The following is a 27,657-nucleotide window of genomic DNA, read 5'->3' on the forward strand; positions in this document are numbered from 1 at the left end:
TATTTATCGTTGGTGGCAGCAGACCTTATTTCTTAAAGTTAAGTTCCCACTACACGCTCTCAACGCGCGATTAATGAATTACAATTTGGTGATTCCGAAGTGTTATCTGCCTTTTTCAGTCAAAAAGAGAAAGTGTATGTCTGATTGGATGACTCGTATAACTACTGTTTGGCGAGTCCATTATTTCACGTTCTACTTAGCCTTTATTACCATTTGGCGGCCATAAAGTTAATTACGCGACACTTATATACATAAATATAGGCCATAAGTAACACGATATATCTTCAGGGAGTTGCTAAACAGTAATATTACAAACGTTTGTTTGCTTTATGTGGAGTTAATTTAAATATTAATTAATTAAATTTTGAATGAAATTCTCTTTATAAGGTGAACGAATATAAGTAGAACGATGTAGGCTACACACAACGGTAAATAATGCAAGTTGTTCAATAATATTGCCTTTGTGTTGAAAATACCGACGACGAATTTACATGTATTTACTAATATTATTTAAAGATGTATTGTCCGCCAAGACTTGAACAATGAAGATTAAGGTTATTTTGAAGTATTAACAAAGTAGAAAAAAAACGAAAAAACAATGTTTTCACTTATTAAATAAAAAAAAAAGGTTAAATTCAACCAAAAATCCATTGGCTCAGTGGTAGCATACTGCTAATTATTTTTTCGCTTTAAATTACATTTTTTCAGATAAATACATTTTTTTGTTGATCAAAATTGTTTTTTTAAATTGAATAACTATATGACATTAATATGACATGTGATGTGCCCAATGGATATGATGATGTCATATCACTATCATATTTGGGCATATCACATTTTTTTTATCAAACTGGTTTGATAATGTGGACAGAGTTTAAGAATGATTTTTCAGGGGGACAATTTATCTTTAAATAATACAGTATATATTATTATTAGACTATTCATGGTTTACATGATGATGATGAAACATTAACACAAATATAAATACCGCCCTCATTGTATAATAACAATCAATGCAAAAATGTTAATTCACGTAGCAACGTGAATTCATTTTGAAACGTTGTAGTTGAATGTGCATGTCACGCTAAATTGCATGTAGGCCTATTACGTGGGCTGTGCTTTATTTTACCACGGAAAGGTGTATTTCCTTTATGATTTTACTACATCCGGGCTATAAAGTAAAATGAACATTGAAGTGGCAAAACAAAAATTGAATAACTTTTGATAACAATTACACGTAATAATAAGTATCATTATTAAAATATCGGAATACAAAATCTTTATTAGTCCAATATGAAAATTGTTTTGTTGACGAGAAACAAACAATTACATCTGTTACTTAATAATAATATTCCATCTCAAGAAATTACTATTTAGACCATTATTGTTAATGAAGAATAATGGTGAGTCTGAAAACAATGTTTACGTTTCATGTCACGTGAATAATTGAACGATGATTATAATAGGAGCGTTACCATGGCAATCACATTGTGACCATTTATTATCAGTATGCTTGGACGTCTTCTCAACTTTAATTAGTCTAAAAGCACGAATACTTATTGTATACAGACGAAAAATCACAAATCGGTATAATGATTATGTCAATAATATGAAAATCCATGTAGGCCTTATCATTCATGGAATGTGGGAAGATATACTCAAAACGATGTCTATAACCAGGGAGGTATTTTTTATTTTGTGCCTCTCTCTCTTCATTGAACATCTCTGCATCTAAAAATTATAATAGAGGAGGTACAATATAAAATACGATACAAAATATAATACGCCCCTGGTCATGGTTGAACATGTGCTGAATGGTTAGAAATAAATAATAAAAACTCCGGCAAAACCAGTGAAGCGTTACGAAAAAAAATCCTGATATTGAACAATCTATGAATTTGTCATGTCCGCTTCTGTCGATGTATTGAAAGCAGCCGGAGATACTATCTTATAGCGCGCTTCCTTATTTAAAATACACAATCTTGCCTCGTAATCATTTGTAATTACGCCGGTGTGTGGACAGCATTCGTGTATTTTATTCATTCCATAGGCCTACGATTCGGATTATATTACGCATGTGTTGAAGGCGTTCAGAAGTGAACGGTGTTGTCGTCGGAAGGTAAAATCGTGTTTTTTTTCTTAATTGATCTAGACTGCTTGAACATTCATACAGGAATTGGATTAGTTTTTACTTTATATTCAGCACAAGAAGAACGATCTTAGCGAACACACCTACGTCATTAGTAGTTGTTGTTCATTAATTTTAATCGTATCCAGGTTAGAAGAATTGTAGCCTGTTTTTAATACATTAGGCTATATGCCAATGGAATTGTTTATTAAAACGTTACATATTCAATCAATGTAAAATAGGAAGACTTATTTTCTACATCTCTCAGATAATATCACAGAGGCAGGTACGTATACTATCCATGGAGGTGTATACATCTTTGCTAAAATTATATAACAACATAATTAGCCCTTACATATTATACGGTACTAGCGTATGAAAGTTAGAGGCCGAAAACGAGAAACAAATATTTTTTAATTTTATCAAGAATGTAATATATAAAAGTCAGAAATAATTAATAATAATAAACATTAATACATTATATTTCACAGGGTAAAACGAAATTTCCATATATTATATATATTTTTACATAGTTTCATATTTAAAATATAAAATATCAAGACTGTAAATACGATAAAAAGCCCGCAAATTCTTCTTTATTGTAAATCAATTGTCTGCTTCATTTCCTTTGTTAGCATTGGTATTCTTATAACAATAGAAGACCGAGTTGTTATCATTTTTTTTATTTGTTCCATTGGTCTTCTTCAGTTAAACGTTAAAGCTACCAGTAACACCACCATAATTGATTTTATCAGTAAACAATGATAATTTAAACAAAATACCACCTCCGTATTAAACTTAAATTTTGAGGTAATGTCTAAATTTATTATTATTAGAACGAATTTCCGACCAAAGTGGGACAAACCACAATGATTCAATATTATTTCGAACTTTATTTGTTAATCTTCAGTGATTGATTTTATGTAACAGTATGTATAGGCTTGAAAACGGTTGTGAAGAACAATAGACCACTCGATTACCGGTAAAGGAGTGGTCTGATCTTTGCCACGATGATTAGGCCCTACCCGCTCCCCTCAGCTGAAAGGAAATGATATAACTGGGTAGTGTAGTTCAAAGTACATAATATAATATCACATATTGTTTTTATTTTTATTTATTTTATTTCAACAATATGTTATGAGGGTGGTCCATCCAGCATCAGCTGATCATTAGGGTCATTCTGTCTTGCTGGCTACATTGGCTATAACACTTCACGCTTCGGGGCTATTTTCTTAGTTTTTATTATTGTGGTGATTACGGTATTTTAAGTCGATTTAACGACAAAATTCTTTTGAAAGTACTATTTGTCATCGGTGTCAAATATCTGTCAACCAGTTTTGTATGGTTTTACCGTTTTACTCAATCAGAAGCATGGATATGGTTTGATTCCCTTACTTCATGCTGTTACGGTATTGCTGTTAGGCCTACATTTACTATCGGCTAAAAAGGCAAATTCGAGGGACTGATAACAAAAGCAAAAACCCTCGATATTCGATGCATTTATAAAATAAAATCAATCATGGCTTCTAAATCTATTTTTATTATTATTTTTTTTTTTTTTTTTGGAAAGCGAAGAGTTACATTTTATTGACATAAGCGCACCGCAATTAATTTGACCAATCACAAGCATTGGATTATCTGAACTGTCGGTTTGTGATTGGTCAACTCACTTGCGTTGCGCCTACGTAGTTGGGCTGCGTCCAAAGGTGGGAGTCAAGCCTTAAGTGCCCAAGCAATCGCTATAATAAATTATATTAACAAATGAAAAGGTAAAGACATGTTATCAGAAGAAACGACAAATTAACGCAGTATATACAGCTAAATAAAACTTCTCTTATCACCAATCACGTCATGGTATATATAGAAAAACATACGTATACTATAGTATTATCAATATTATAATTATTATAATTACAATGATTATTTATTACAATTGGCCCACTGTATTCATAAATGTTTTAACTGGGAGGAAAGTCAATTCATGAACCGGGACTAGGAATCAATATTCTTACTTATACTGGTATGATAGACATAATATTTTCTTCAAAGTGAAATTTAGCCTGTTTTATCAAAATGAGCCTGTTGTCATTTGCAGCAGCACTATCGGTGAAATTGTAAGTTAAGCTAAAGTATACAATAAGAACGGAAATGATACCACGCTTGAAGGATTTGTGTAGACCTTAACCAAATCTGGATAAAGTTGATTTTACACCAGGGATAGTGTATTGTACTTACAAGTAGAAATTAGAGTACGGAGTAATTAGAGTAAATCATATTGTTTCCGGCGGCCGTTTACAGATAGAACCGTGAAGGTTACAGTGTACAAAAGTGATAGAAACAGTTATGGTTCGGTAACGAATTATGTTGTTTTTTGACGGAAATAATTTATTAACCTCTTATGAAATAACGCCAAAGTAGCTGGGCCCATGGTGCAATACAGTAATATTAAGGGGACACCTTCATCTATAAAATGACTTTCGTGTATAAGTTAGAGGGGTGTGGCAGGCAACGCCTTGGTTGTTTAATGCATACAGTGCTAGCCAACTCTACTCGACAGAAAATTATTGCTTTTCGTCAGGGATCTGGAGGTCGTGGGTTCGAGTCCCACCCGAAAATCATTTCATTTTGTTCTCAATGTGTACTTGCATAAAGTATAATTACGTCAGAGTATGGCAAAAATCTGGCCCAGTAAAATTATTATTATTACAAATGAATTGAACAGCCTTGTTAGTAGTCTGTTAACACCCGACAGATTGTTTCTAACACGAATTTTGACAAACTTGAATTAACTGTTAAAAATCTAATTTGTTGAGTTTCGGTCAATGTTAAAACATATGGTGCCTAAGGGGGTTGTTATTTATTAAGAGGATGTCTGGTGTCTGTTTAGATCGGTGGTTGTAAAGAAATAACCATAACTATTGTAGTATTAGTAGTATCGGAAATCTTAAAATATTTAATGTAAATTGGTAAATGAGGAAACGTGGATTGAATATACTGAATATTATTCCAAGATTGAATCGTTATGAATTAAATACCAATTATTCAGAGTTTTAATCATTTCGAAACTAAATTAATATAGGCCTTTTGTTAACTAGAACAATATCATTCGTATTGAAATAGCAACAATTGCTTTCAAGGCGTGTCACTCGAACTTACAGCTGTCGAGTGAAAAAGTCATTCCTACGTACGCTCATCATAAACATAATAATGAGCATGCACAGAATGATGTTTTACGCGTACGCGTATAGTCTCGAGTGACATGGCCCGAAAGGTCACATTGAAAACAAAACAGGTAATAATGATGGATGTTGTACTTTGCACTAATAAAGGCAAGCTAATGTTGCTAATTAATAATGTTTAGTATCAGGTGAGAGTCTAGATAGCCAGCTCTGTCATGTAATGCATCATGATCTTACGATCTAATGCATAAACTTGCTAGCTTTTATTATTCATTTTGTCATCATATTCGGTCTATGCCCTCCTGCAGCTGTACTTCTGTTCATCATTTTTTACTTTTTTTTAAAACTTTTATCTACTGGTATTATATTAAATTTTTATTTCTTTATTGTTAAATTAATTTATTTACTTTATTTATATTTAATAATAAATGTTCTTTGAATTGAATTGAACTGAATAGTTCGAAAAATATCTCATAATGTTTCTGTGAAAAGATATCTTTAAAGATGTATATTGTCCCCTGAAAAATTATTTTTAAAATTGTTTTTGTTGAATATGCCATTTTAATGTCACACAATAGTTATCCACTTTGTTTGACCAAAAGTTGGACGTCAACTAAATTTATTTACCTGAAAAACTGTAATTTAGGGTCGAATTGCCAGATGTTTGGTTGAATTTAACCATTTATTACTGTATGTTATTTGTGAGTGAAAAACATTTTTTTTATACGGAAGTGATTAACTAACCTATTTGATTTAATTTAATCTTCATTTTTCATGCTTTTGGGGACAATACATCTTTAAGTATAACTAATTAACTAATAATAATATATTATTTCAAAAAGTACAGGTTCCACACAATGCTTGCTGTGTAAGGTGTGTTTCGTTTACACTATTTACAATTTAGACTTGAAAAGTTTCCTATATATCTATAAAAAGCTACCTGTTGCCACCGGATGTTTAAATGTTTTGAATTAAATGATTTAAATGATTTCAAATAGTACCTGATATTATTATATCTTGATGTGAAAAAGCAAGTGTTTTAAATCGGTAATTAACCACGTTTGTGCCGACAATTGAAACCCAAGAATATAACCCGGACATCGGATTTTAATACCATAATACCATAATACTGTACCTACAAGCTAAAATAATTACTAAAGTCAGTTCAGAATCTATGGAGCGGGATTATATTATTGTTTAACACATGTCAAGGAGACTCAACACTATTATCCTTTAAGCTTTTGTATTCTTCTTCCGATAATGTCGAAAAGCTGTGTTATTTCTAACGACTTCCATAAGAATAAAAGCCATGTTCCAGAGCATAGCAGAGGAGCACAATAATGAGGAACTACTCAAGGACACTTTATATACATTAACTTTTAAACTCTCGTTTTAAAGAAGTAATTCAGTTCAATTAGGCCGATACAATATCTCTACAAAACTAATTTACACACGCACAAGATCCTGATCTACGAACATTAGAATTCTTCACTCTCTATGTCCTTTTTCATCAGTAGGGCAACAATAGAAAGTCAAATCATCGAAGTAATAGCTTTCTAGCAACAATGTTGCGGTCTCTGGTGACCTAAAGTTGCCATAGTTAAGATCGATATCATGGAAGATGTCATGAGGATCAAAGCGTTGGCAGCCGCCTTGGTTCCCTGCTTTAGTTTCCTACGAAAGTACAACAAAAATAGTATTTGATTTATAATGAATACTTCAATCTAATATTTGAATAAAAGGGACATTTCTAACAAAATGTAATGTTCATATGCTCATTCTTCTTAAAGCTCTGTCTACACTATCAAACTAGTTTGACAAATAAAGTGTGATGTACCCAAATATGGTAGTGATATGACATCATCATGTCCATATATGGGCACATCCCATTTTTTGTCACATAAAGGCTGATGGTGTAGACAGAGCTTTTACTGTATAAATTTAGTTTTTCTTATTGTCTGCGACTACTATTTTCTCATAATATTTCTGACATTATATGTTTTTTTATTCAACAGGTCCAAACAACGAATAATGGCGTCCTATTTAGTATTACACCTAGCAATAGTTATAATGGTTTTGCTGTTATCGTCAGTGACTGTCCAATCAAAAAGTAAGTATTGAATGTTGAGCGCGTGTATGGTGGTGACGTCATCATCAAGCTCGTCAAGATTTGGTTACCAACCCCCATCAAGTTATCTTGAACCATTTACGGTACAGGCTCCCGTCTTTACCGCCGTCTTCTTTAACTCACCACTGCCGTCGTGTCGTCGTCACCTCGGCTGTCGTCTTCACTTTCTTTATCACCACTGCCGTTGCTATCCACCGTACTGGTTCCTCCATCTACGTCACCACGGTTGTCGTCTTCACCTTTATTACTGCCGTCGCTATCCACCTTGTCCTGATTACCTTCTTTATCACCACTGCCGTCGCTATCCACCGTCCGGTTTCTCGTCATGTTTCACCATGTCTTCATCGTTGCCTTTACCACTGCTGCAAAAAACATGATTAGTAGTAGGCCTACGTACCAGATTATCACCTTACATTATTTTAAAACAGGATGAGGAAGTAAAGGAAGGAAGTCAAAGGAAACTATAACTCATAACATAACACCTTTAAGCAACAATATGCTTACTGTCAAAACACGGGTTACAATCCGCAGTAGTAAATAAATAGTGTTATACTTTGCAGGAAATGCGGTGAAACACGTAGGCCCAACCCCAACCATGACCTTAACCATGCTTTACAGTAGGCCTAGGCCTAAACTTCTAAAATAATTGTTTTGCGTATTGATTATATAGACAGGTGGTAACGTAACCATGAACTATTATTTATAATTAAAAAGAAAGAATCGTCGATGAATGACCGTGAAGTCTAAATTAAAAGCGATGTTCCCGTATCAAAGATCTAATTATAGGCCTACACGTGTTAATTAATGATTTTTTTTAAATACTTAATTAATACTAAAATCTGTCTGAAAGTCTGTAGTAAGCCTACGTATCGACAGCGCTTAACTTCTTCATTCAAACGTGTTGTCTATATACTACTATAAGTGTCTTTATGTTACAAACGACATATATTGACTGTGATCGAATTGGAAAGAACAATAGACTCACTACAGACGTGTAGCTCTACCCCCCATCCCCACCTATCCCTCCCACACATAAAGTATGTTTGTTATTTGATTTTTCAGAAAGCAATTTAGTATCATGTTCCAGTTCGTCAACGTGTACTGAATGTTTACAATCGTCGGCATTGTGTGCTTGGTGTTCATCAACTGTAAGTATATCAATAATCAATATAAACAAATCAATTATTCAATGTTACCAACTTATCAATAATCATTTCAATCGATTAATCGAAAAATTGAGAAATAATTATCAATCAATCGTTTCGTAAGATAATCGATAAATGAATCAATCATTTACCAACTTATCAATAATCATTCAATCGATTAATCGACAAATAATTGATCAATCAATCGTTTCGTAAAATAATCGATAAATGAATCAATCATTTACCAACTTATCAATAATTATTTCAATTGATTAATCGAAAAATTGAGAATTCGATCAATCAATCGTTTCGTAAAATCATCGATATGAATCCGATCAATAAATCGTTGAAATTAATTAATCGATCGAATCCGTTTATTGATTTAAAGCTTATATTCAATATTCTATTGATTACATCATACTCCAAATGTGATATATTCTGATTAGGCATAATGTTCACATTTCTTTGGTTTTAGACTTATTCCCGATCCAGATGTGATACCGTAGCTAACATTGAATTATACTGTTTTAGAGCAGATATACAGAACCCGACGACACGAGATGTATATCCTATAGTAGTAAGTATCATACGTATGAAACGCCATATATGCCAAATATTTATCTTTTACTAATATTACGTCGAAACACGGTTTAAAACCTAGATTATCAATATTTAAATACTCAATTTACTCAAAAGCAACATTTGAGAAGCGAATTGTGTCAATAGCTGAGATAAAAATAGTTAACACTATTAACTTAGAATTGATAAAAATTTAAATAATAAACACTTTTGAGCTGTTTCTACATAATTAAACAGGTTTTATCATGACTTATTAATAACTTTTCAGCTCCTTCATGTAATTTTTATTATTATATTCTAGTTGAATATTACATAAATTATTTTGAAAAAGATATTCATGACATCAAAGGTCAAATGAGGGTCATGAAACTAAAATAGTGTCTTCACAAAAAAAAATGGTTGTATTATATTGCAACAGTGATATTACTAATTATGCATTTTATTTGTAGAATATGGCTGTACAAGATAAGATTAATAATGTTGGTCCGATCCAAGTCAGTCCGCAAGAAGTTCTTCTAGCAATAAGGCCAGGTACGTTTTATGGAACCACTATATTGTTTAAGTTTGTATGGTTCCCACTAGACTTACCCCCAAGTCTGTGTTTGTTATTGTCTTTTTTATGTTAGTCCACCAGTCGACCGTCGACTGTCGACGTTTCGAGTTGTGTCTGAAAATGCGAGTGTTATATCACACGTATGAAAGCCATCCATATGTGCCAAAATATTTATCTTTACTAATTACGGGCTAGTAGTCTAGGTTCCCACTTGGACGCAACGCAACGATGTAGGAGCAACGTAAGTGAGTTAACCAATCACAAGCGACAGTTCTAACGATCCATCGCGTCGTGATTGGTCAAATTACGTTTCAAAGGGGACCAAGCTTAATGTTTTAAAATTTTAAAACTATTTAATTTGGATCTTCCCACTGTAGTTTGTAAGACCATGCGAAAGAGTAAAATTCCCTGGTTTAAGAAACTGTTCATGAACTTATAACTTCGTCATCTGTAATAGACTAGATTTATCTAGACTAGACAATTCACTTATTCTAATAATCGACAATTTGTTAAAGTTATCTGACGACAGACAGGAAACCATCAATCTGTTTTCCTTTGTTAAGAATCATCGGAAAACGCTTCACCCTAAAGACTATATTTTTACATTTTAAGTGTTGTTTTTATTGTTTAATGAACGCGAATTGCACTGAGTGGTGTTTGTTTTGTTATATGTGTCGTGTTCAGACAGCACATACTTTGAATAATATGTTAGTTTAGACAAAGTACAATTATTAAATCAATCTTCGTTTTCCAAATTGAAGTTTCAAGTAATGCAAATTTACAAAGTGTACGAAAGTTGTTTTAGGATGCAAAACTCTTTTGCTACAGTACTAGCGACCTTTCGTCGACTCATTCTGTGCACGCTCTGCAAAACATGCGCAATGACTCCTGTAATAGTATTCAATCAGATTTGAGTAAGTTCCGTAAACTGATCGTTGCATATAACGATAAGCTAAGTCCTGGTCTCTTCTTAACATTGCTAATTGGCAACTAAAAGGATTTGAATAACTAGGCCTACTGACAGTTTCGACTGATTTTTCTCACGGTGGAGCTCTTACTAGACCCCAATAAAGGGGTGGTTAATGTATAATCAAGCAACATTTAGAAGGGTGGGGCATTAGATCCGCCCATGAATCACATCAGAGTAACTGAATGTTTTTTTTTTTATTTTCATAGGCCAACCAGCTTACTTTAACGTGACAGTGAGGCCGTCACGTGACTATCCAGTTGATATGTACTTTGTCATGGATCTCTCCCATTCTATGAACGATGATCTCGAAACCATGCGAAAAGTTATTGTCGATTTAGGTAAGTTTCTAATGATAAAATATAACCTGCTCGCGCTTATATTGCACATCCCTGAACTCTGATTGGTTGCAAAAAGCAGATGAAATATTAATGCGCATGAGTATTAATAATTATCGGCATCTAATTTTTGTGACGTGTTAAAATGCGTAACCAATCAGAATGCTCGATTCGTGCGAATTAAATTAGTTAATGGTTTAACAGGCTTAAAATGAAATAGGTAAAGCGTTGTTATATTAATATGTAATGTTAATAATTCATTTACTAAATTATGATTATTTTTCCAGCAAATGCTATGCAAATGATAACCACAGACTTCCAGCTTGGATTTGGTTCGTTCGTGGATAAAACAGTATCCCCGTTTATTCGCGAATTATATCTACAGTAAGTAAACGAGTTTTCATGAATATTGTATCTGTTGTTGACCAATTACAAGCGATGGGTTATTCGAACAATGGCTTGTGATGGTCAACTTGCTTGCGTTGCGTTTACGTCCTTGCGTTGCGTCTCTAGTGGGGACCAGGCTTCAATGACGTGTTAATCTAGATTCTAGACGGCGATTCGACGTGATTATGGTAAAAATATCAACATTTTGGCGCGAATCATCAGACAATAGGAATGCCGACTGGAATAACAATAAATAAAAAAAGACAATCTCTTGTCTATGATGCGTATACAATGAATATTAAAGCTCAAATGAATGTTTTACTGTTACGGCCTATAACTTATAGACAATAACGGATTTGTTATGATGCATGTTTTTGTTACATCCTGTGTACTACATTATTGTAACCTATGACTCATAATTCAATTTATTATTATTAATCTCAAAGGAAATACCAATTTTAATCTTTAAAATCTAAAGTAGATATTTTATTTTTAATGAAGAGGGATACAACATGGTTCTACTCTACAATTGTGTACAATTGTTGTAGATAAATCAGACTTGGAACAGTAAGGGCGTACACGCAACACAGCGGACCAATGTGCACAAGCGACAGTTCGGATGATCGCGTCGTGATTGGTCCCTTGCGTTGCGCTTACGTCCTAGTGGGAACCAAGCTTTATGTTAATTATGGCGAAATTCTTTGTTGAAAGTTGATTTACGTTTCTCCGTAGTCTAATAAAATCTTGTACATTCAATCCTTTGTCAAAACCTCCTAAACTTGCCCCACTCTTAAAAAAAAATCTTAATTCAAATTTGAACTACAAGTCTATGCAACCTACATGCATGTGCAAAGCTCTATCAACACTATTAAATTTTATGTGACAACAAATGTGATGTGCCCATATATAGACATGATGATTGATGTCATATCACCACCATATTTGGGCATATCACTACCATATTTGGGCACTTGTCAAACTAGTAGTGTAAAAAGAGCTTAAGAAAGAACGAATTATATGTTTATTTAAATTCAAATTTGAACAAAAAATCACGTACATGAGGGCGATTTGAACAGAGAAGGGGCACATACAATACTGTTTGTAATACATTATATAAATTCTGTATGGTAAAAATGATTGATCTTTTTGTGTTTTATTTTGGATAATAGAAATCAAAATCCGTGTATATACTTAACTAGTCTTCGAAATGATGTGTGTGACAAGCCATATGGATTTAGGAATATCTTTCCTCTTTCACAAAGCACTAACATGTTTCAGGTAAGGTATATATAAAGTATTAAGTCATGTATACCCCAAGACGGTGGGTTGTAACAAACAATATACTTTTCTAGCCGAATATCAGCGCTGTATCTCAACATACAATATTTGCCTCACAGTATCATAGGCAAATACCATAATACAGCACGTCATTTGTATCACATGATTCCTGTATCATGTAAGTTTAGGTTAAGTTGTAGTCTGTGATACTAGGCGATACATGTGAAACACATGTGATGCTGTATTACAGGATTTTTCTAGATACAGTACATTTTAAGTTGGGATTAAAACTCATGATATTCTTAATATATATAATAATTTATAATATAATTTAACCAAGACAGGATTGCCTTGGTCTAACCAATGATATTGTTGATACCATAGAAATATTAGTGTTCTCTATGTGGCAGCACTAATGCATTGGCTAACAGTAATATAACATTATAGTACCAGTAGATATATAATTTCACCTTCTTTAAATCTTCATGGCAAAGTCTCATCGGCAAAGAATGTTAGTAAGTACTTAATATGGTATTATAAAATATAAATATTATACCATTGTGGTTATTATATTATTGTATTATTATAATTCCTAGTCTCATTGCATTCAATGCATATAGCCACACCTAAAATTAATACATTTTGTATTACATAATGGTTGGTTGGTCATTCATTCATTCATTCAATCATAAATTTTGATGAACAAAACAGGAAGAACAATGGGAATCAAATGGATAAAACTCCAATCAAAACAACAAAGAAATGTACTATATAAAAATAGTATTGCAGTTGGAATGAATATACTACTGGTTTGGTGTCCATCTAAACCTCATGCCTAAAGCTACAGTACACTCTAACCCCATCCCTACTCTTGCTCACTCCTACTCCTCTTTGATATACCCAGTCTTCCAATCACTACGCTTTCCCACCCCTACTCTTGCTCACCCCAACTCCTCTTTGATATACCCAGTCTTCCCATCACTACGCTTTCCCACTCCTACTCTTGCTCATCCCTACTCCTTCCACACCTCTACTCCTCCTAGCCCTACCCAGTCTTCCCTATCACTACGCTTTCCCACCCCTACTCTTCCCCATCTCTACTCTTGCTCACCCCTACTCTTCCCCACCCCCACCCCCAATATCTAAATCTACAAAATTCCCTAGCTTGCTTATTTACGGGTTGAATGCTTCCATTTTCTGTGGCTATTACATCTGCAATCATATCAGTTTATAGTGTACATTCAGGTTAGGCGTATCTTCCACTCATGGTATACAGTTTACATAAAAATGTACAGTATAAGTGTTAAATGTTAATATTAATTTATTACTCAGCAAATGTATATAATTTAAAATTAGTAGTAATAACCAGTATAAATTTCACATGACATATATTTCTCAGTAAAGTATTATAGATGAATCATTTACATATCACATTTCTAATTATATACTACTAGTGTATGACTAATAATGAAATTATGAATTTTTCCTTATGGTTTATTGGCTGAGGTCATAGATTAGTATTGGTTTTAATTACCACTTATTTCCTTTTCTGTATAATCTTGTTGTGAATCTTATCTACAGTAATATCTGTGGTAATTTACATTTTTCTTGGTACAATATTGAAATATTAGTGCTATTTATTTATTTATGTAACTTTGTTTTACAAGAGTAGCTCTAACAGCTGTACTACAGCAGTACAGCTGACTTGAAGAGGCCCTCTTAAAAACAATATAAAATATACAGACGACATTCAAACATTAAGATACAAGAGGATTCATAAAAGTTAAAATTCTCGTTTCAAAAACACAACTTTTCTCCATATATGGACATAGTGATGTCAATCACTACCATATTTAAGCATATCACTACCATATTTGGGCACATCACAGTTTTTTTGTCAAACTAGTTTGATAGTGTAGACAGAGCTGACTCACATTATCTTTACATTTCTTTTCCCCTCCTTCTCGTCTTCAACACCTCCTCCCTGCAAACAATTTCATTCATATTTTAAACATAGTTCTCTTTATTTAATAAGACCACAATTTAAACATGTCCTAATAAAATAAAATAAGACTAGGATTTGAATAACAATAACACTGCTATTCAAATAGAGCATAATGCAAGCTATATAATATTCTAAAAGATTATCATTTACTAATCATTTTATTTCATAATTACAAAGAAATCTTGGAAGGATTTACACAAGATATTCATTAAATTGCACGATTATGGGTCAAAGGTTAATTACATGCATAAAATATTGTAATGTATGATAAAGACGGTTGCAAGTATAATTTTACTAGCATACGTGACTAGCTGTGTATAAAGTATAAATCATAAAAAACCACAGAGCATTAATCTCTATCACATGGTATGGATTAGGTATTACCACTATAGCAGAACCCCTATTAAAGGGACACCTTTAGGACCAAACAAAGTGTCCCTTTAATAGGGTATTAAAGCATAATATTGCTCACCTTCATTTCTTTAGAGAGGTGTCTTCTGAATAGGAGTGTAAAGCTCTGTCTACTCTATCAAACTAGTTTGACAAACAAATATGGTAGTGATATGCCCAAATATGGTAGTGATACAACATCATCATGTCCATATATGGGCACATCACATTTTTTTTGTCACAAAAACTTTGATAATGTAGACAGAGCTTTACAACAGGGTTATAACGTATACTATAAAACCTAAGGCAATTGTTGTCTTAGATAAAACATAACAATTTGAGTAAAAATAAATCAATTTTGGCAATCACAATAGGGAATATTTATAATTAAGAGGACACCTACCGGATCCAACCATTAAACATACTGTATATTGCCTCTTGTTCAATTCACAGGAAAGTATCCTCTTAATAGGAATGTCTCAAAGGACGGGCTCTACTATAGTGACATTCTTAAACATTATTTATCTTAAACATTATTTATCTTAAACATTGTTTATCTTAAACATTGCACCATGTTCTTCCATCACTAAGCTAATCAACCTAGGTTAATAATTATTAATTAAATGTTATTTTTCAGGCATTACTCTCAGATGTAACCAAATCACTGAGTTCAGACAGACCCGAGGGAGGCCTAGATGGTCTCATGCAGGCTACTGTGTGCAAGGTACAATAATAATAATATTTATTCTGTCATCAATGAAAAATAACCAGGATTGAGAATAGGCTAAAGCTCAAACAGATTATGCACTCTCTCCATACAATACTACTACTATTCTGCTTCTGCCATTGAACATGGCCTAAAAGTTTGTTAGAATAAAGTGCTGTATGTAACTAATCTCCTATCTTTTGTACTGCAATTGTAGGACCCTGCCTATGGATTTAATATAGGGGCATTCCACAGTATTTTTTAGTCACAGACATTACACTTTAGAAAGTTTGGATTGATATATCTAGTAACAAATCTGTGAAAACATTTCATTTTTTGGTTGAATTATTGCTTATATTTAGGTATTTAACAAAAAAGTGTAAAAAAAAATATTTTATTGTGACTGTAGGTGCCGGATATGTTTGCGTCATGGACACTACAGGATTGCGACATAACTTTTGACAGCATAAACATAACTTACAAGTTCTGTGCTGTTTCTGCAATTATTAATTAGTCCTTCATATATTACATATTTAGTATGTGTTTTTGTCATATCCGAGTACAAAAAAAATTAGTTTTAATTGGATATAACTGATTATCTGTGTCACAGAGTTTAAACTACTTTAAACCATGCCAAATATGTACTTAATATTTTGTGTTGTGTGTTTCATTATAACTTTTACGATTTTATTACGTAGAGAGAAATTGGTTGGCGTGAGGAAGCCCGTCATTTCATTATTTACATGAGTGATGCTGACTTTCATATCGCTCTCGATGGAAAGGTAAGTGATAAATAATTAAGTTTCGAAGCTCACAATTATTGTTGTATAATTTAGCTTGTCTCATTTTGTCTATCACATCTATCAGAAACAATGCTCTTCTATAGCTAGTTTCCATTCACAATTGTTCATGAAAAAAAACCTTTTCATCGCCCATTTTGCAGTTTTAATGAAGTTATTATGAAACAATATAAAACAATGATTTCACTTAAATAAACAGTTAAATTTAACCAAAAACCGATTGACTTCCGACTTTTTACTTTCAATTACATTTTATTTTAAGGTTAATAATTTCTTTCTTCAATCCAATTTTTGGTCAAAGTGGATAACCATTAGGTGACATTAAAATAGCATAACAATTTTAAGAATTATTTTTTTCAGGGGGTCAATACATCTTTAAAAAAGTGATTAAAAAATCTATTTAAAATCTCAAAATGCCTAGAAAACTATACAGGTTAAAATATGTGCATAAAGCTATACCCTACTGTTTCATACAAATGGTGGATGGGATGTTTAAGTACAAACTTAATTTATGTCCTGTACAAGTGAAAGCATATTACTCAAAACCATTTGAGGGTGACTCATTTGAAGCCACCTTTGGTCATGATGTCATGGGAGGAGTCAATCATGAACACAAAGTCAAGAGCATAAATAAACTATTAGTATTATGGTTCAACATTTTACTAAGGAACCATGTCAAATTTATACTACTGCAGTTACTGCAGTAACTACATTTGTTTATTCTTAAACCTGTTTATACAATCACTGCAAGTTTAATATGCATTGAAACTAACTAAAATCATATGAATGATAAATATAAAAGTGGAAATACATTAATAGGAAAGTGGTATACATAATAAAACTGTTTGTACAATTACTGTAAATCATGATATAGCATTAAAATAAGTGGTTACTGCAGTAACTGCAGTAGAATATGATCCATGTATTACCATTTTCCTATTTCTATTTATCAATATTTGCAATGACAGGTGTAATAAGAGGGTGGAGAATCAAGCGGTAGAGTTTGGTGTGCGACATGCTCCACTTTTGGCAGATAAAATAAAATAATAAACTACTATTTGATATATATTATATCTATTAACTAAATGTTAGATATCAATTTAAATATTAACTATTTTTGATACATTGTATTTTTCTGTAATCTCTTTAGTCTACTAATGGATATTTTGTAAAATTATATGTCTATTAATTTGTTTTTAGATTGGAAAAGCATCTACACCAAATGATGGAGAATGCCACTTGGATCGTAATGGTTACTACACTACAGCCACAATAATGGTAAAATCTCAGTCACAATATTATAGGCCTACAATTTATAATTTTCAATGCTTACTTCATGGAATATTGAATGCAGACATGATGTTCTTATATGTTGCTTTTAAAATATTGTATCCCTGTGGTATTCTATGTCTGTTTTTAAATATTGATTGTTTTAAAATAATATATTTCAAGTATTTTTATATAGTAATAATTTTATTAATATAAAATGTACTCATACTATTTCCATTTTAAATTGGCAAATCAAATTAAATCTGAATCTGATAGCAGACATGATAATGTGTATTTCATGACATGGCATATACCATTTGGACATTAAGTAGTGGCACGGTGGCTTGGTGGTTGTTATGCTTTATTGATTTTTGGTTCAAATCCTGTCACAGGCCAATACAGCGCCACTACATAACTAAAGGGTATTTCACACCTGTGCCGGAACGGATCCGGTCCAGCGCCGGCAAATCAAAACGTCAATGTTCAGTTTTGTGGAGTGCTGTCATGAAAACGAAACATTGAATTTATTTGCCGGCGCCAGACCGGTATCGTGCCATGACTTTAGTATAAATTGAACGTTGGTTAATAAACACACCTTTTAAGTAAGTTAACTCCTCTTCAGGTTTTCATTCTGTGAAGCACTCAATTTTAGAAAATCACTATGAGTAATTCATTAAATATTAATAATTTAATATTATTTTATTGCAGGACTATCCATCGATAGGACACATCAGCAGCAAAATGAAGAAACAAAACATAATTCCAATATTTGCAATATCTAGAGGACAATTCTACGACGACATACCATTTTACAAGGTAATAAATGGTACATCCTTCTTCAAAATCACCTAATTGATTGTAAAGACTAATTTAGCGGAAAGGAATTTCAAAATATAATTACAATTTAATTCACACGAATGTAACTTATAATTTTACTTTTTACTATGGCCAATTAATCCATATCAAGAGAACACCACTATTAAGAGGAAACTTTGTAGGGCACAAGGGTGTCTCTTTAATGCTCTGTCTACACTAACAAACTAGTTTGACAAAAAAAGTGTGATGTGCCCAAATATGGCAGTGATAAGCCCATATATGGTTGTGATATGACATCATCATGTCCATATATGGGCACATCACATTTTTTTGTCAAGTGTGATAATAATAGTTGGTTCTACTGTAATTATAATGCATTTAAATGTTCTAATTTTGTCAGAGTCTTGTGAAAGAGTTCTTTGAAAGTGGTAAAGTAGCTGAACTAGCTACAGATTCCTCAAACATCGTTCAGCTTGTAAGGAGTAGTTATGAAGTAAGTAACATCCAATTCACACTCTAACCATTTCATCATTCTCAATTTACGATGATTGACAACCTAACTAAAGCAAATTTTGTGTGACAAAAAAATGAGATTTATGCAAATTTTGTTTCATATTCTCAGCAAATTACATCAGAAGTGAGAATGGATGATACGGCAGCATCACCACTTAAAGTTAAATATACATCTTACTGTGGTAACACGGTTACAACCAATTCAAGACAATGTCTGAGTGTTGCAAGTCAAGAATCTGTGACCTTTAAACTGGAAGTTAGCGTTACTAACCAAAATTGCTTTTCTGGAGAACAAAGGTAATGATAGACATGAAGTTTTACTGGTATGCTTACTCACTGGCTAAGGTTTTTAGACCATTTTTGTCACACTTATGAATACATAACAAACCATTTAAAATTACAAAATGATAAATCCCAAGCAATACTGTATTATAACACCATCCTCTAGTTTACCCATAATGAGGAATAGTTAATGTGCAGGCCGGTACAAATATTTATATATTCAATTCATACTCAACAGTACACAGTTGCACTTATTCAACAACAGTACTTATTTCAACAGTTACATTTATTTAAAAGCATTACTTATTCATCAGTTTCACTTATTCAACAGCATACTTATTCAACAGTTGCACTTATTCAACAACAGTACTTATTTCAACAGTTACATTTATTTAAAAGCATTACTTATTCATCAGTTTCACTTATTCAACAGCATACTTATTCAACAGTTGCACTTATTCAACAGTTACACATATTCAACAGAAGTACTTAATTTAAGAGTTGTACTTATTAAACAGTTACACATAATCACCAGCAATAGTTACAGTTGCACTTATTCATTAATGGTACTTATTCAACAGTGGCACTTATTCAACAGTTGCACTTATTTAAATACGACTTCCTATTATGCTAATTGCTATTGAATAAGTAAAACAATTTTGAAATACTATCAAAACTACTCTGTGATATTAATGTGTATTGATTTATTGTTATGATATGTATTGGTTAGTTTTGATTGATTGAACAAACAGGAAATACATATAACACACCCATTAATGATTGTTTTGTTTTTTTGTTTCAGATTTACTGTAAAACCAGATGGATTTAATGAGGAAGTGGTAGTTCGTGTGCAAACACTTTGTGATTGTAACTGTGCTCCTGTAAGTTACATCCCTTTCACACTACATTACATATTTTACAATTTATAAAGCTCTGTCTAAACTACACTATCGAACTAGTTTGACAAAAAAAAAGTGTGATGTTCCCAAATATGGTAGTGATGTGCCCAAATATAGTGGTGATATGCTCAAATATGGTTGTGATATACATCATCGTGTCCATATATGGGCACATCACATTTTTTTGTCACACAAAGTTTGATAGTGTAAACAGAGCTTTACAAGTTGCAATCATTTTAATCTCTTGAAATTATTGTTTTCATAAAGGTCAAAACAACTAGTTTCATATGTTAAATTAAAACTTGTGTGCTGTGATTGGTCAGTTAAATACCAGGGTGTCAGGCTATTTGCATAATTTGCAATGCATGTGTTTATATTTCAATTTTCTGTCCTTCAAAGATGAACATCCTTTTACATTTGTCCCTGGTTAATAAAGAAACAAAATAAGGCATTCATTATAAATTCGTTTTTAAATGTTATAACAACAGAGCCTTAGCGCATCACAGTGTACTTATGGGAACGGAACAAATGTGTGTGGGGTGTGTAAATGCAACGCTGGTAGATATGGACAAGAGTGTGAATGCAGCTTAGATGAAGGCAACTCTGTCCTCAACGATGAATGTATTGCGTAAGTTTTTACAATGTTTGTCATACGCAGATCCCACTTGGGACCAGTGGCCGTATTCACCAATCACACTTAAGCTCTGTCTACACTATCAAACTTTGTGTGACAAAAAAATGTGATGCGTCCATATATGGACATGATGATCTATATCACCACCATATTTAAACATATCACTACTATATTTGGGCAAATCACATTTTTTGTCAAACTAGTTTGATAGTGTAGACAGAGCTTTAGGCTAAGGGAAATACACTTAAAATAAAAAAAATCTCCTATCTAAATGAATACAACTTAAGGGAAATACTTAAGATATTTACGGAGTTAAGTGAAATACTTAATATTTAATGGAGAAATCTTACTTAAGTGTGATTGGTGAATACAGTCACTAGCCTGTGTTTCCACCATAGATACATACTGTACATAAACAAATACTGCAGTTCATTATTAGTAGAGGAGTACTGTATCTATAATGTGTCCAGTATCATAGACAAATCCTGTGATACAGTGTAACACGTGTACCACCTTTGATGGTTGTATTAAGGCCTTACCTTACACAATTTTATGGAATAAAAATGAAATAAAATATATAAAAAAAAATACTTTGGAAGTCTGGATTTAAATTTTAAAATATTTATTATTATTATATAGTACCGATACTTTGTATTAATTTAATTAACACTCTTCTTTTATCTTAAAGGGACGGAGATAGCATTGCCTGTTCAAGTAAGGGTACCTGCATTTGTGGTAAATGCCTTTGCAATGAAGGTGTAAGTTCAACCTATTTTCTTTTTTATTTTCCTTTTTTTTTTCAACCTATTTTCTATATTTCTTTTCTTCTAGCTTATGTGAGCCACATTTCAAACTCCTCAAATTGGACTTAAGCTCTGTCTACACTATCAAACATATTTGAGCACATCACTTCCATATTTGGGCACATCACACATTTGGGTTTGATAGTATAGACAGAGCTTTAGGCTTGGTTGCCACTAGAGGCAAATTGTTGCATTATGTCCTTGTGTTGTGTCTCTAATGGGAACCCAGCATTAGGGCTAGAGTAAAAATGTAGTAGGTTTGCCATGAAACAAATGATATGAATGGTATATTGTTGTGCATAAAATGGTGAGAATATACAATTAGCTGTAAACGGTATTGTTGATTTAACTGTTTTAGTTACCATGCTGTACATTTAATTTTCTAGCTTACTGGTGAGTTTTGTCAATGTAGCAGTACAACCTGCCCAATATATGAAGGCAGCATGTGTGGAGGTAAATACCATTTTTATTTCTCAAAAAAAAAATGAATGATGCCAATTTATACCAGATTTAAACGTCTTTCACCCCTGCTCCAGTCCGGCTCTGGCAAATAAAATGGCAATAACTACCAAACCCAATTCAAAAGGAGACCAGTGTGCACTATTCTAATAACATTGAAAAGGGACTTGAAAGCACTAATATTATCAGATCACACTACCAACAAAATTTAGAGCTGCGGACGGACCTACAGAAAATACAGAACATAGCATCTGACAGAACACTTTGGAGAAACTTCACAGCAGAAAATAAGCAGAGCGGCCGAGGCGGAAAAGTCAGAAGATTATGAGGCGGAACGGCCTTAAATAAAAATTAATATTTTACATTTGTTACATAGAATATGGTAGATGTGAATGCAATGAATGTGTATGTGAGCCTGGGTACACAGGCGACGACTGTAGTTGTCCTCCTAACGATGGATGTATTGCTGCTAATGGGGTAGGCCTAGGTTTTACAATGTGATCATTAGTATTATTATTATTACATTTCTCAATGTCGTAGCTCAAACAGTTTTAAACTGGTTTTCATTGGGGCCCTGCATGCAACATTATACATTGCTCAGCAGAGACTTAGTTATTAATAGATACATCAAACAATTTGAATTTGAAAACCCTTTACAGAAGTCTCGAAACAAACAAAAACATCTGACCAATTTACTCAACACCCTGATGCAAAGCTCCTCCACAGTAGTACAAACAATTACAATACTGTTGTACATTATGCTAAATAAATGTGAATTGAATTGAGGTACACCACGTTGAAACGGCCTTACCACGTTGAAACACCGGTTCTCGTCAGATCACCGAAGTTAAGCAACGTTGGGCCCGGTTAAAGCTTGGATGGGAGACCATCTAGGAATACCGGGTGCTGTATATGGAGCTGGGGTCCCATTAGGCATTTGAAATCAGCACTGCTGACTCTTATGGCAGCCCCTGCATGTAATATCTGCCTCAGACGTATTGGCTTATGCCTCTCCTCTGGTTAAAGTGGGCACTGGACGAGAGAAGCCCTTGGTCAATGTTGGGACCAGCCAAAGGTGCTTTAAACAGTCCTGGCTTAGTCATCATTCAGATGAATGTAAGACTAATTGACATTATCGTTTACGATAGAAGTCGGCCATATATGAATTGAGGTACGAAGGTAGAAATGTAGTGGAGCTGTAGCTTGGTGGTTAACGTGCTTGCCTCAATTCTGACCTAGTACCTCAAATGAGACTTAGTTTAATATCCACGATAGATTATAAATTATCCATCCTGTAATTGGCGAGTTGGATGCGTATGATATAAAAAATTTTTACTTGGTAGTAAAGGAGAAAGCGAGTTAGTATTTCTCGCATTTACTATTGTTCTGTATTTTGTATAAATATGTAGAAAGAGTGTAATGGATACGGAACTTGTAAATGTGGGAAATGCACATGTTCCCCAGACTCGGCCTACGACGGACCAACATGCGAGCTATGCGATGAATATGTAAGTAAAACTACATTACAAATTTATTAACATTTATGGCCAAGGAGTTGTAGTGTGTAAATTTAGTAACCCACCCTACACCCTACAAAATGTACAAGAAACTTAAAGCCGATTTTCCACTAGGTGAATTTGTTCACGCGAATCGAAAGCGTCAGCTTATACGCATGCGTATTCATGCTTCCATCTTCCAAATCCCTCTCAACGCATGCGTATAAACTGATGCTTTCGATTCACGCGAATAAATCCGCCTAGTTGAAAATCGGCTTTATACACTAGTAGAGTCAGATGGTCATACTCCCGGTAGTAGTTGATATTATAAAAAGTTATAAAGTACATGCTAACATCATGTTTACTATTATTTGGATATTTAATTGTTTGTTGTATGTAATTTCAAAAGTAAAACAATGTCAAATAGTGATATAAGTTTATTCCAAAATTGAAGACTGCTACACAAGGCCAAAGGATTTTTTTTTTCTTTTTTTTATGGCATCAACTTTGATTTCCGATTCAAAACAACAAAATTAAGCTTTCAAATATTACATACAACAAACAAATAAAATCCAAATAATTGTAAACATGAATAATACATCTTTAACAGACATGTTTTGAAGCACTGTGTGATGAAAAGCGAGATTGCATCGCTTGTACGGTAAACGGCGATGGATCGAAATGTCCAAACAAATGCAAACAATATGTCATCATTGTGGATGAAAATTATGAAAACTCTACATATAATTTAGGTGAGTAAATATATAGCCTTGTCTACACTATTAAATAGAATAGAAAAGACATATTACAGAGTCACTGATGGAACTAATGAAATATAGTAAAAACTTTAAAAATGGCTTCCTTTTCATTTCAGATTTAAACAAAACATGTGAATATGTGGATGAAGACAATTGCCGATTTGCGTTCATCATCGTAACAAACAACACGGCAACGTACATCATTATTAACAGCAGACGATGTAAGTAGTACTTTGGCTTACCCAAACTCTCCCAAAACCATTGGGCTGACCTAATATGTCTGGTTTTCTGGAAATTCTGGTATTCTGAATAAATTTCTAATGGTAAAATGAATTTGGGACATTTTGGACCTCAAGAAAAGTCTGGTTTTCGGAGAGTTTTCGGTTTTCAAAGAGCCCAGTATTGGAGAGAGTTGGCTTTATCACTAGGCCTACTGTAAATAATCACCAAACATTAAGATTAAGATTGATTGAAGTTTCTAAAGCTATTTCTACACTATCAAACTTTATGTAATGTGCCCATATATGGACGTACATAACATGATGATGTCATATCACTACCATATTTGGAACATCAAACAAGCTTGATAATGTAGACAGAGCTTAAGTTAAGTTAAACACAATTGTTGTTCAATGAAAAATGTACATATTATTTTCTGGATTTTCTAGATTGCCAAGAAAAAATATTTGAAAGTATAGAAAATATAATTTTCCTGGTGCTGGGGATTATCCTTGGTATTTTACTGGCAGGATTAGCTGCCTTGTTCATCTGGAGAATGCTGACATTTATATATGACAGAAGAGAATATGCAAGGTTTGAAAAAGAACTCAACAAAAGTACTAAGGAAACGGTGAGCAACTTTCAAATACTTTGCAGTATCACAGGCAAATGCTATGAAACAATGTCACATGTAATACATACGTGACACTGTTTCATTGAATTTGCCTATGATACTGCATACGGTCAACAACAACAATAATTTGTTACGATACTGGAAATATGCCATATATGGAGATACTGTACAGTACAGAGAAAACTTCAAAAAAATAACGTATTTATTTCTTTTATCTATTACAGGGCGAAAATCCTTTGTTTAAATCATCTACGACATCCTACAAAAATCCTATGTATGGACAATAAGATAAAATACAGTAGGGGCCTACACACAGTATACATTTGACTACAAATTATATAAAGTTTAATCCTATGCTCACCTCTGGAAAATTCTAGATTCTAGATGAATTAATCCGGTACTACTCGTACTTGATGCTAATTTATTGTCAATATCCAAATACCGTTTGTTTGATGTCTGCTGCCACCAGCCCATGGTTGCAACCTAAAAGTTGATGTTAATTCTGTATTAGAGTTTCTAATGTTCTACTCTCCGAGGGAACATAATACGTAATCAGTAAACAGGAATCCATCAAATGCATTCCTAGCCAAAATAAATCAAGGATACAGTACAATAGAACATCTATTAAGGGGACACCTTCTGGACCAAACAATGTAATAGGGTGTCCCCTGAATAGGGGGATAGTTGTAGTGTTAAAACATACACAGCAGGCCTTGTCTTTTAAGGCGAGTGAGTGCGATCACTCACCTAACACACTCCCAAACTGCCCTTGAGGAGTGCGATTTACAACACGCCTTAATTTGGTAAACTTCTACACACGAAAATACAAACAGCACACCTATAGCACCCCTGAATGTATTGAGGAGTGCAATTTGTAGCACACCTATGATTTTCAAAAGACAAGGCACAGTACCTCTTGTTTAATCAATTGATGGTAAAGTGTTTCCTTAAAGATATATTGTCCCCTGAAAAAAATTTGTTGAATATGCAATTTTAATGTCACATACTGTAATAGTCATTCACTTCGACCAAAAATTGGAGTGAAAAAAAAATTATGTACCTGAAAAAACTGTAATTTAAAGACAAAAATAGTAAAATTGCCAGCGATTGGGTTTTTGGTTGAATTGAATTTAACCATTTATTTGTCATTTTATAAGTGAAAACATTATTTTTTAAGTGATTAACTTTGTTAAAACTACAAAATGGCCTATTCAAAGTCTGATCTTCGTTACATGTTTTTAGGGACAAATACATCTTTAATAGGGGTGTACCAAAGTAGTAGTACAATGACAATTGAAAACTAAAATCATATTGTTTGATACAATATGTAAACAAAGTGGTGTCTAATTTCTGAGATTATTTATTATATTAAGGATCATCAAGTAACCACTGACATAAATATTGTCATTTTCAAGAAGTTTGTTTATATCATTAAAAAATTGTCTTTCTTGTAGTTCAAGTTCAAAATAGTTAATGACTGGTTTTCATTGCAATTTGTGGCACTATCAAATGCAAGATCATTGTTAAGGGACAAAACATTGCGAAAAATAAATAGGTTGTAATTAATGAACTCAATGGATACTAACAAATTGCCATGGTGATAACTATCGCAACTACAGATACAAATTTATGAAATTTGTATATTACATATTAAGCGATGTAAAGTTATAACAGAAAATGGTTTGTTCTTTGCAATGCTTATTGTCGCATCTTGTCAAATGGAACTCAAAACATTTAACTATATTTTTTCATTTTTGAATAACATAATGTGCAGTAAAAAAAAAACGATTTTGTTACATGTTTTTCTAAGAATTGTAAATAATATATTTGTTGAGTTTTTTTTTGTTTGTTTTTTTTTTAACAATGTAAACATTTATTTACTTTGTGACCTTTCTCTCAGTGATAATGTCTAATAAATAAAAAAGAAAATATTTGAAACACGAAGCATACATTAATGGGGAAATGACTGGAAGAAATCTTCTATGACAGGCACCATTGGAACTCTGGCTAACCATGGAATTATGGGTAACCATGGAACTCTGAGTAACCATGGAATCTGGGTAACCATGGAACTCTGGGTAACCATGGAACTCTGGGTAACCATGGAACTCTGGGTAATTCCTCTGAGACAGTGTCCAGGGAAAAGGGGTCTGCTATATATTTTTGGTAATTTAAGTAGAATTTAGTGTAGTAACAGAGACTAATCATTATTTTTATGTACAAAAATATGCAATTTCATTCCATTTAATAGTTGTAAATTGTATGTAGCTAAATACAGAATACTTGTTTGTT

The 27,657-nt window shown here is 33.0% G+C and overlaps 1 protein-coding gene and 1 pseudogene across 1 annotated transcript; both read left to right on the forward strand.

Moving 5' to 3' along the window:
* The first annotated feature begins 1,924 nt into the window (after positions 1-1,924).
* On the forward strand, positions 1,925-27,292 carry LOC144843786 (integrin beta-6-like). Its single transcript, XM_078700730.1, has 24 exons — positions 1,925-2,119; positions 7,323-7,417; positions 8,498-8,583; positions 9,056-9,157; positions 9,609-9,690; positions 10,889-11,020; positions 11,305-11,401; positions 12,574-12,682; positions 15,715-15,801; positions 16,482-16,565; positions 17,784-17,861; positions 18,561-18,668; positions 19,069-19,161; positions 19,291-19,478; positions 20,266-20,344; positions 20,851-20,990; positions 21,685-21,754; positions 22,186-22,252; positions 22,635-22,735; positions 23,668-23,766; positions 24,365-24,506; positions 24,629-24,733; positions 25,181-25,362; positions 25,590-27,292. The coding sequence occupies exons 2-24, from the start codon at positions 7,339-7,341 to the stop codon at positions 25,650-25,652; spliced, it is 2,373 nt and encodes a 790-aa protein (XP_078556856.1). The 5' UTR covers positions 1,925-2,119; positions 7,323-7,338; the 3' UTR covers positions 25,653-27,292.
* On the forward strand, positions 23,056-23,173 carry LOC144843955 (5S ribosomal RNA; annotated as a pseudogene).
* Positions 27,293-27,657: the final 365 nt, after the last annotated feature.

The sequence above is a fragment of the Antedon bifida genome, chromosome 5 (assembly GCF_963402885.1).
Source record: "Antedon bifida chromosome 5, ecAntBifi1.1, whole genome shotgun sequence".
Taxonomy (NCBI): domain Eukaryota; kingdom Metazoa; phylum Echinodermata; class Crinoidea; order Comatulida; family Antedonidae; genus Antedon; species Antedon bifida.

Excerpts from the sequence above, each read along its gene's own strand:
- LOC144843786 (XM_078700730.1), top strand. The coding sequence starts at position 7,339 with ATGGCGTCCTATTTAGTATTACACCTAGCAATAGTTATAATGGTTTTG. Across the intron at positions 18,669-19,068 it reads ACGACATACCATTTTACAAG|AGTCTTGTGAAAGAGTTCTT; the intron begins GTAATAAATGGT and ends TAATTTTGTCAG. Across the intron at positions 19,162-19,290 it reads TTGTAAGGAGTAGTTATGAA|CAAATTACATCAGAAGTGAG; the intron begins GTAAGTAACATC and ends TCATATTCTCAG.